Genomic DNA, 11,729 nt, shown 5'->3' with positions numbered 1-11,729 from the left:
GTCTTAACAATAACTACTGAATTTTTAACTTTTTACCCACTGAAACACACTTGAATATCCATTAGAAATCTCTTGAGAATCAGGTAAAGGACTGGGAAGCAATACTGGTCACAAGACTCGCCACATTTTAACACGATGAACCAATCTATATTTTTTTGGCTAGGTGGCACACCCATAATGTATCGATTACATCTTCATCTGAAGGATAATTATTGCTCCTAAATTCCTTTTGTGTGTACAAATGGTTAAAAAAAAACTGACTCAAATATATATTATCCTTGGCTGTAAATCACTTTGGAAAGTTCTGAGGTTGTGAAGGGCGCTATATAAATGCAAGTCCTTTCCTTTTACCCTTGGGTCATAATCAGACACAACTTTCCTAACCTCCAAACACTAAAAACTGAAGAGGGAGGAGCATGATCTGATAGTTAAGTCAGCTCTTTCTTCTTTACAGTAGAACATTGCAACAGTGCTCACCGTTATTTCAGTGCAAATGGTAGACCAACTTCCAGCGACCGCACATGCGCAGTTAAACGTGGAAATCTGGAAGTTCCTCTACCAGATGCCCTGCTCCTCCAGAAGCTTCGCAGGAGGGAGATCTCGCTGGCTGACTCACCGTTGAAATGACTGCAACAGCAGCAAGTTCCTAACCGCCCTGATGGAAACAAAGTAACCATGCCCAAAAAAGGTACGTCAAGTTTTTTTTAGTCTAACCAAAATTTTAACGGCGCAGTATATCTTAATGACTGCCAAACAGCCTCTCTGGCACGGAAAGTTTACTTTTACAAGTGTGGAGTTTCATTCCTTCGATGTTTTTAAAAAACTTTTTCTTTGTCTTTTAATTCAATATTTCTTATCCTTTCTTTATTTTGCTGTCCATAACTGATTTTACATTGAATTCACTATTCTACCTTACACTTTCTGGTTCTGTGTCTGTGCTGCTTATTAACATGCTTCAATCTGATTGGTTAAGGGGATAGCCAGTTCCTTGCCCCGTTCACATAGGTCCCAGATACCCAGGAGTGGGCGTCGTGCTAGACTGAGCGCCCAATAAGAGGAACTTGCAGTGCAAAAGCCCATGAAAAGTCTATGGCAAGTCCAAGTCTAACGAGCGGTGGGTGCTGTTTGTTCACCGCTCAGAGCAAAATGCAGCCCATTGTTCTTATCAAGACCAAGATACGCAATGTACAACCCAAAGCAGGGTCATGAAGACAGCTTTTCAAAGTTGCAAGAGCTTTCTTTCTTACCTTAGTACTGCTCTTTGTTTAAAGTTGTGTCCTTTAGTAGTCAGACAGCTCAGAGTCCCTACAGTCAACATGGAATAATTTCAATCAGTATTACCACAATAATTTTTTTTTTAAAAAGAAAAAGGCGCTCTCTCTCTTTTAGAAATCTTACAATTACATCTTTAGTATTAGCGGATCTTCTGAGACATTGCTCATTGGTGGTCCGAGACTTGCACTGAATGTTCACCAGGTACCACTGCAGCCTATATGTGACACGGTTCACCCACTGCTGTAATCCAGCTAATATACTGAACCAATAGATGATGTGACTAACTGGAGGCAAAAATATTACACACCAGATACTGCAGACACAATGCCCTAAAAATTGCCTTAAATATGTCCTCAAAATGTAGACAGTAGCCAGACTAAACAATGGGAAAACAAATGGTTAAAAACTGAATACTTATGAAACAAGGCACTCTCACAGAAACTAGAAAAGGATAGGCCATCAAGCCCACAGACCCAGCGATAAGCTCAGTAGGTAAGCATGTAACGGGTCATTTTCGGGTTGACAGGCTGTAAAAAGTGGGGTGCTGCAAGGATCAGTGCTTGGGCCTCAGCTATTTACAATCTATATTAATGACTTAGATGAAGGGACCGAGTGTAATGTGTCCAAGTTTGTTGACGATACAAAGAGTCATAGACAGGTTAGGTGAATGGGTAAGAAGGTGGCAGATGGAGTATAATGTGGGGAAATGTGAGGTTATTCACTTTGGTAGGAAGAACAGAAAAACAGAATATTTTTTAAAATGGTGAGAAACTATTGAATGTTGGTGTTGAGAGAGATTTGGGCATCCTCGTACAAGAAACGCAAAAAGTTAGTATGAAGGTACAGCAAGCAATTAGGAAGGCAAATGGTATGTTGGCCTTTATTGCAAGGGGGTTGGAGCACAAGAGTAAGACGTCTCACTACAATTGTACAGGGCTTTGGTGAGACCTCACCTGGAGTACTGGGTACAGTTTTGGTCTCCTTATCTAAGGAAGGATATACTTGCCTTAGAGGCAGTGCAACGAAGGTTCACAAGATTGATTCCTGACATGACAGGGTTGTCCTATGAGGCGTGATTGAGTAGAATGTGCCTATACTCTCTGGAGTTTAGAAGAATGAGAGGTGACCTCATTGAAACGTATAAGATTCTGACGGGGCACGACAGGGTAGATGCTGAGAGGTTCTTTCCCCCAGCTGGAGAATCTAGAACTAGGGGGAATAGTCTCAGGATAAAGGGTTGGCCATTTAAGACTGAGATGACGAGGAATTTCTTCACTCAAAGGGTTGTGAATTTTTGGAATTCTCTACCCCAGAGGACTATGGATGCTGAGTCATTGAAAATGTTCAAGGCTGATAGATAGATTTTTGGACTCTAGGGGAATCAAGGGTTATGGGGATCGGGTGGGAAAGTGGAGTTGAGGTCGAAGATCAGCCATGATCTTATTGAATGACGGAGCAGGCTCAAGGGGCTGTTTGGCCTACTCCTGCTCCTTTTTCTTATGTTCTCCCTACCTGAAGAGTATAAGTTCTGTTACAAAGAGACTGAGAAGTTAGGGGGAGTGAATTTGCTACCTGACAAGTGTGGATTCTGCAGTTGTAGTAACCTGAGATCATCTATAGTACTAACGTGGTTACGTGAGTTGATTAACACCAAAAAGAGGTGAACTCTTCGAATATGTGTCACTCAGATTAGTTAACTGAATTGAGGAAGTATCTTTGAAAATCAAGGTCATACGAGATGGTGTTTTGACACTAAAAATCAATTTTAGAAGTCAAGTTCAGTTTTGGGTGTTCTTAGTGCTCATTCTTTTAGTAGACTTTATCTATAGGCTCCCAGTTGTAGGCTGGGAGGTAAATACCTGATGGTTCCTTGAAAGAGTTACGGTAAAGGGGTTCGGGACTCGTCTGGTGTCATGGTAAATATTTGTTGAGGTACCAAACCCACTGTTCTTACAATAAAGACAGATACTCAGATATAAATATTCATAACATTATGTACTTACTACCTTACAAAACTTGTTTATGACGCAAACTCTTTCCAGTTTGTTCTTTCCTTCCAAAAAACCTTATTCATAGAATCATAGAAGTTTACAACATGGAAACAGGCCCTTCGGCCCAACATGTCCATGTCGCCCAGTTTATACCACTAAGCTAGTCCCAATTGCCTGCACTTGGCCCATACCCATCTATACCCATCTTACCCATGTAACTGTCCAAATGCTTTTTAAAAGACAAAATTGTACCCGCCTCTACTACTGCCTCTGGCAGCTCGTTCCAGACACTCACCACCCTTTGAGTGAAAAAATTGCCCCTCTGGACCCTTTTGTATCTCTCCCCTCTCACCTTAAATCTATGCCCCCTCGTTATAGACTCCCCTACCTTTGGGGAAAGATTTTGACTATCTACCTTATCTATGCCCCTCATTATTTACATCATAAGATTTTTTTTGAACAACTGAAGGTGGATTTGCATTATTTGCTTCTGGGGCTATTACATTCTTTGTTTCTTCTTCCCTTCTTTCATGATTTTACATGATTATAAAAGATTTTTTCTTCTTTTACTTTCCATAGTGGATTTATAGTTCTTCACAGAATCATAGAAAGGTTACAGCACGGAAGGAGGCCATTTGGCCCATCGAGTCCAAGGCAGCTCTATGCAAGACCAATCCAGCTAGTCCCACTCTCTCGCCCTACAAATTGTTTTTCCTTTCAAGTACTTATCCAGTTCCCTTTTGATGGCCATGATTGAATCTGCCTCCACCATGCCCTCGGGCAGTGCATTCCAGACCCTAACCACTCGCTGTGTAAAAATGTGTTTACTCATGTCACCTTTGTATTTTTTTGCCAATCACCTTAAATCTATGTCCTCTGGTCCTTGACTCTTCTGCTAATGGGAATAGTTTCTCTCTATCTGGACACTTCATGATTTTGAATACCTCAATCAAATCTCCTCGCAACCTTCTCTGTTCCAAGGAGAACAACCCCAGCTTCTCCAGTCTGTCCATGTAACTAAAGTCCCTCATCCCTGGAATCATATTAGTAAATCTCTTCTGCGTCCTCTCTAAGGCCTTCACATCTTTCCTAAAGTGCGGTGCCCAGAACTAAACACAATATTCCAGTTGTGGCCGAACCAGTGTTTTATAAAGGTTCATCATGACTTCCATACTTTTGTACACTATGCCTCTATTTATAAAGCCCAGGACCCTGTATGCTTTTTTATCCACTTTCTCAAACTGCCCTGCCACCTTCAGCGATTAGTGCACATATGCCCCCGATCTCTCTGTTCCTGTACCCCTTTTAGAGTTGTGCCCTCTAGTTTAGATTGCCTCTCCTCTTTCTTCCTACCGAAATATATCACTTAGCATTTTTCTGCGTTAAATTTCATTTGCCACATGTCCGCCCATGCCATCAGCATACATCCTCTTGAAGTCTATCATTATCCTTCTCACTGTTTACTACCCTTCCAAGTTTTCTGTCACCTGCAAATTTTGAAATTGTGCCCTGTACACCCAAGTCATTTTTATATATCAAGAAAAGCAGTGGTCCCAGCACCGACCCCTGGAGAACACCACTGTACACATCCCTCCAGTCCGATAAACAACCGTTCACCACTACTCTGTTTCCTGTCATTTAGCCAATTTTGTATCCATGTTGCTACTACCCCCTTTATTCCATGGGCCGCAGTCTTGATGACAAGCCTACCATGCGGTACTTTATCAAACACCTTTTTAAAGTCCATATACACATCAACTGTATTGCCCTCATCTACCCTCTCTGTTACCTCATCAAAAAACTCTTTCAGGTTTGTTAAATACAACTTGCCTTTAACAAATCCATGCTGGCTTTCCCTAGTCAATCCACACTTGTCCAACTGACTGCTAATTCTGTCCCGGATTATCGTTTCTAAAAGTTTCCCCAACACCGAGGTTAAACTGACTGGCCTGTAGTTGCTGGTTTTATCCTTACACTTTTTTTGAACAAGGGTGTAACATTTGCAATTCTCCAGTCCTCTGGCACCACCCCCGCATCTAAGGATGTTTGGAAGATTGTGGCCAGTACCTCCGCAATTTCCACCCGTACTTCCCTCAGCAACCTAGGATGCATCCCATCCTGACCGGGTGACTTATCTACTTTATGTACAGCTAGCCTTTCTAGCACCTCTATCAATTTTTAGCCCATCCAGTATCTCATCTTTATCTTCCTTTACTGAGACTCTGGCAGCATCGTCTTCCTTGGTAAAGACAGATGCAAAGTACTCATTTAGTACCTCGGCCATCCCCTCTGCCTCCATGAGTAGAGAGGATGGTCCCCAATCGGCCCCACCCTTCCTCTTATTACCCGTTTACTGCTTACATGCCTGCAGAAGACTTTTAGATTCCCTTTTATATTGGCCGCCGGTCTATTCTCATACTCTCTCTTTGCCCCTTTTATTTCCTTTTTCACTTCTCCTCTGAACTTTCTAAATTCTGCCTGGTTCTCACTTGTGTTATCAACCTGACATCTGTTATACGCCCCTTTTTTCCATGTCATCTTACTCACTATCTCTTTTGTCATCCAGGGAGCTCTACCTTTTTGCCTTGTGGGAATGTACCTAGACTATACCCGAACCATCTCCTCTTTAAAGGCTGCCCACTGTTCAATTACAGTTTTGCCTGCAAATGTTTGATTCCAATTTACCCGGGCCAGATCTGTTCTCATCCCATTGAAATTGGCCCTCCTCCAATTGAGTATTATTACTTTAGAGTGGTCCATGTCCTTTTCCATGGCTATTTTAAACTTTATGATACTATGATCGCTGCTCCCTAAATGCTCCCCCACTGACACTTTGTTCCACTTGGCCTGCTTCATTCCCTGGAACCAAGTCCAGAAATGCCTCTTTCCTTGTTGGGCCGGAAACATACTGATCAAGAAAGTTATCCTGAACACATTTCAAAGATTCCTCCCCCTCTTTGCCCCTTATATTATTATTGTTATTCTTGCTGAAGTTGTTGATGTGGAAATGCTCAGAGAGCTTTTCCTACTATCAAGTCTCCACTGACCCACACCTAGCATTCAGCGTAGTTACAGCTTGACCGACTGACTGACTGCCTGCTGATAATGTCCAAGGTCAATATCAAGACATTTCATAAACATCTGACGCCTCAACAATACAGAAAAAAATATATCGCAAAATTTAGTGTCTTAAAAAATAGAATAAAACATTGAAATTTTTACTTTTAATTTTATTTCTGCCGCTCGTGTCTCGTCAATTGTAAATTTTCTGCCTGGTTGCATTGTGATGTGGGTTGTCTTAGTGCACTGTGACCACTGTAGCTCCACATGAGTAGAGTGAAAACAATAACTCCCATGAAGCAATTCTCTCAAACTGGCAGCCAAAGACAGTGTGCAGAACTCAGCAATTCAACCGGTTGTTTTGTGGTGCTTGCTAATTTGTGAATGGTAGCTTTGAAGAAAAATTGAGGATTTTGTTTGGTTAGTTTCCTGCTGGTTACACCTGATAAGTGGTTACTTGTTCCTTTTTGATGCTTTTTGCTACTTTTGATTCATTCACATCTAGCCAGTTGGATATTTGATTGACTCAAAAATAATTATCTGTTAAGTTACGAATTAGAATTCTATGACTTATGGAAGTGTAATGCTTTGGAGTCATTTGTTTTTGGATCCAACCAGATGGACTGCAGTCTTTTCTGGTTTTGTACTTTATGTCTCTATGTGGTGTGTTGCTTCTGAAGCCATACCTACAGGTGAGACTCTGGATGCACACTAGATGTAAGACTGTTAATTATATAGACATACAATGTCATGTAACATTCTCCATGAATATTCCAAATTGATTTTTCTTTTCTTCCCATTTGCCTCTATAATTTCTGAACCTTTGCCAAATAGTGCTTGCTGTACTCTGTGAAAATACCATTAACTGCAACTCTTTAGTAGGCAGTCACATGAGGGGAAACATTATAGACATTTAGTTAAGACTGTATTAGAAGCATGCTACAAAAACATGCAATTACGAGCACAGGTTTTACTGTTCTGCATGGGAGACTGGCGTGGTAAGTTTTAGGAAATGATGACGGGATCATGCAGTGAAGATAAGCTGAAGAGTTACAGCCAACACGGTTAGGTTCTCATTTAACCAGCTAACCTCCAAGGTCCCATCATCATCTTGATTTGAAAGACTACCGTTCATATGATGAACCTGAAATATGTAACAATCTGTGTTTGAGATCACAGGCATCACCATTTTACTGACTGTTACAGGAAAAAAATAAGTATACTTTACTACTAAAGTTGTTGCTTTCTCTCAGTTAAGTTCCAACAATGGCAGGTAGTTTATATAGTCCAACTCCATGTAGTTCCATGGACCGATAGTGTGATCTCACTGATTGGCATCAATGGCTATAGACATTGGCAGTCCCTACCTTTTCTTTCTACAGGCAAAAACAAAGGTTCTGCTTCAAAGTAAGGTTGTTGAGTTAGGAGAGCTAGGTGGGGATTGAGGAACGATCACCTGAATTAACATATAAAAATTTAAAGGGACATTTACCAGAGTGAGCTGGTTAAATGAGAACCTAACCGTGTTGGCTCATTCACAAATGCAACTTCAAACCTTTTGTACAAATGTATGCAAAAGCCCACAGATTTCACAAAAACTCAGTAAATTTTAATGAATATGGATTTAAAATAGAGATAAACATTTGGATTTCAAAGAATGTTAACTTATTTACTGTAGATAGAATTTTCCACATAGGTTGAGGTTGAAATTCATCCAATGTACATAGGAATTTCCTTATCGCACTCCGGTAAATGTCCCTTTAAGTTTTTATACATTAATTCAGGTGATTGTTCTTCAGTCCCCACCTAGCTCTCCTAACTCACCAGCCTTACTTTGAAGCAGAACCTTTGTTTTTGCCATAGAAAGAATAGGCAGGGACTCCCAATACCAACATGGCCAATGCCTATAGCCATTGATGCCAATGAGATCACACTATAGGTCCACGGAACGACAGTACAACTCTGCAATGTCCAAATCACAGCATATATGCAAGCTTTAAAAAAAACAAAACAGCAGCAAACAAGAGTTTCTAGTTTAGACAAAAAAGCCAATAAAAACATGAATCCAAAAATCACCTGAGCTAAGCAAACACCAGTGCCTCAATTTGGATGAGTGGACATGCGCTGAAAGGCCTGAGGCTCAGGCCCACCCAGAGCATCAATAAGAACAATATCAAAATAAGACAATAAAAATATTTTATTTGTGCAGCCTTTAGAATGAACCTTGAGCACAAGTTTAAAATGTTGTGTTTTTCTTTCGACATTCCTATCTTCAACTACTCCAGACTATAACTTTACTAGCTCTAATTTAAAAGAGATCTTATAAAATGTTTAGAATGGGTAAAAAAAAGGAACAAGTTGGTGGAAAGAGCAAACTCTCTCTAAACATCCCTAATGATCTTTAAAAATCAGTTAGTTTAAGCTCACACTGATGAACTATTTGGCTGTATTTTCATTTGGTTCACAAGATGGCAGTAAAACCTTGTGCTTCGATTCCATTATCATTAGATCTGTAATAGTGTACTGAAGTTACATTGGGATATTCAAATTGATGCAGTGGGAATCAATATATTTTGACCTCAAAAAGAAACTGTATAAAAACTTAAAACATTTATTTACAGAGTGGTCATGGCTTTGAAAGCAGTGCGATTACATTCTCCCTCCCTTTTTTACCAGTTTAAATTGCATTACATGACCTGTGTCACACTGCTGTTATCACTTGCCTCTAGTGCTACATTTCAGTTATAAAAAAGGGGGCAAATATCAAACTGCAATACTGAACCAATGATATACAAGAATACCTCAGAAGCAAAAATGTAAAGCTTTTGATTCATCCACCACTACAATAAGTATCTGAACTGAAATTCCAATGTATGGATGTGATCATTATGCACAACCAGCACAGAATTATTCCTGCCTCTTTCTCACAATTGTTGAGACAATTAAGATTTTAATTGTAAATTAACCAAACGCACACACAATACACCATGCAGGAAGGTTGGTCGGCAGGCAGGCATTCAGGGAAGCCAAAAAGTTTGACATGGTAGATAAAAATAAAAGGTAGCTCCATGCTGTATTTTTCTTTACAGTTTTTCAGATTTTAACTATTTATGCAACGGCTAATATGAAGAGTATCACTTGGTCACAGAAATAATGGGGGTAAAAACTAGCCTTTGGCAGTAACACAACACTGTCAATAGCGAGCCTGCAGCCCTTTTACACTCCACCCGATTTTCTTGTACATTGATTTCAATGGAAAAGAAAATTAGTCAGGGTGCAAAACAGGTTGCTTACTTGCTATTGCTGAAGACCAATTTCACTCCCAATATATTTAAAACAAGCTGACCACAGAGTTACTTGATAACTTGTGTGTTATGCAGTGAGGTGAACTTACTGGTTAAATACATCATTGTATCCATAATGCACACTGGCATTCAAAATGGTGAATGAGTCACTAACTGTGCTACTCAATCTTCTAGACTCATTTGGGGCATAGAATGCAGCACTGAGTGTTCTTTGAATCTGGACATCTCAAAGCTCATTACAACCAATGGATTACTTTTCAAATGCAGTCATTGTTATACAGGCAAATACAACAGCCACTTTGCACACAGCAAGGTCCCATAAACAGCAAGTGAATGAGAAGTTAATCTGTTTTTAGTGGTGTTGGTTGAGGGAAGAATGTTGATCAGGACACCAGGATAACTCCCTGCTCTTCTTCAAATAGTGCCATGGCATCTTTTACATCCCCCTGAACAGGCAGATGGGGCTTAGATTTAATGTCTCATATGAAAGATGGCACCTTTAATAATGCTGTACTCAATACTGCACTGGTACTCTTATTTATGAATGCTGCAAACAGTGAAGGACCTAGGGCAGAATCCTGTAGAACTCCACTGCAACACTAACCCCAATTAGAGGTTTTTTCATTATCACCCCCTCTATTGCTAAAACAATTTTCAGTCCAATTAGGCAATTTGCTGTAAATTCCATTATGTCTCATATATGGAATGTCGTCAAACATCATGTGGAAATCCAAGTAAGGCCCTCATCAACCAATTTAGTTACCTCCTCAGAGAATTTCTGTAGATTTGTAAGATATGACCAATTGCTTCTAAAATCTATATTGAATTCATGAATGGTTGTCAAATGAAGGATTTTTAAAAAAAGTATGAAGACCAGCTGAGAAACAGAGCTAAAATGCAGGCAAGCCCCTCAAACGTTCAGCAAGCTGAATTACATTTGCAATGAACGCTTTCAGTAGTATGCAGCTTTTCCAACACAAATAATGTAATTTCATCAATTTTCATGGATAGGAAATCCAAATTGCAAGTTAAAACACCTGCGCACAGTGGTTGCTAACTTCCACTCCGCAACTGTTTTCTCAGCATCAGATTCACTATCTAGTTCAGATTTCTCCATTTTGCATTTCCCAGACTTCTTTTGGACTCATTTCAATTTTCTTCAATCGCTTCATCTCGTTTCTTTTTCCTTCCTCTCTCCTGCAGTCTCCACCGAATAGGAACTATTTGTTAAAGTATTGAATTGCACTTTGCTGTGTTATTTACATTGCTTAATTCAAATTGGATAATATTATCTACCTAATCATAACATTTATTTAAAAACAATCAATTCCAAAAATCTACTTCTGTACCATGTCTATGTGAGAGATAAGGGAAGGGGAATAATGTTTGAAAATGGTAAAATTGGGAATACGAAGTCAGTCTTTCATCGTTATAATCTGAAAAAGGTCCATTAGTTTTCAAACGCCCCTCGAGTAAAACGAAATAGTGACTTTCGTTAATCAGCAGTCTCTTACCCATCATTCCAGTTTTCATTGGCTGCTTCTTCAGCTACCAGGTTTTCATACTCATTTACAGCATATCTCTCCCAGTCAGTCATTTCTGGTCCATCGCTCTCCACATCCTGCTGCACATGAAAGATTGCAATTGCAGAAGTGTCACAAATGTTGTATTTAGTATGACTGTGCATGTATATTGCATACAGCTTAAAAACAAGTTATTGCAAAATTCTCTCAAACATTGCAAGCAATTTAATTGTTCATCTGTATATCTCCTCTGCACTCATCATTGATTTCAGATATTGTAAAGTTACTCAATTTGATGGACACTTTTGCTTAGGTATCTTAAGACATAATCTGGCATGCTTTGATCTAGGTAAACTAGTTTATACTAAATTGTATTTGGGAAATTAGAAATTCTGCCTAGATCTTTTCAGAAATCTTGTAAAATAAAAACCTTTAACAATCATTGGTTTGGAATGCTTTGCTGGTCTCTCCTAGTTACGTGAAAAAGCTGTATGACTATTTTTAAAATCTTGTATTCAAATAAAATATCTCTCAACAACAACAACAACATTTTAAGAAAATAGATTGATTTTTTT

The 11,729-nt window shown here is 39.5% G+C and overlaps 1 protein-coding gene across 6 annotated transcripts in view; it reads right to left on the bottom strand.

The window, feature by feature from the left end:
- The window catches only part of ppp2r3b (protein phosphatase 2, regulatory subunit B'', beta), a 130,708-nt gene that overhangs the window by 2,362 nt on the left and 116,617 nt on the right, over positions 1-11,729 (bottom strand). For 5 of the 6 annotated variants that reach the window (XM_067985749.1, XM_067985748.1, XM_067985746.1 and 2 more), the window contains 2 exons: positions 11,146-11,255; positions 1,248-1,305 (listed from right to left, as the gene is read on the bottom strand). In XM_067985749.1, coding sequence (XP_067841850.1) covers positions 1,281-1,305; positions 11,146-11,255 — 135 coding nt within the window. In that variant the 3' untranslated portion in view covers positions 1,248-1,280. The remainder of the gene's footprint in view (positions 1-1,247; positions 1,306-11,145; positions 11,256-11,729) is intronic. The other variant, XM_067985751.1, reaches the window with a different exon arrangement.

This window comes from Heptranchias perlo, chromosome 6 (assembly GCF_035084215.1).
Source record: "Heptranchias perlo isolate sHepPer1 chromosome 6, sHepPer1.hap1, whole genome shotgun sequence".
Classification (NCBI taxonomy): Eukaryota; Metazoa; Chordata; class Chondrichthyes; order Hexanchiformes; family Hexanchidae; genus Heptranchias; species Heptranchias perlo.
Note: the sequence above shows the minus strand (reverse complement) of the source record. Positions and strands in the feature narration are given on the sequence as shown.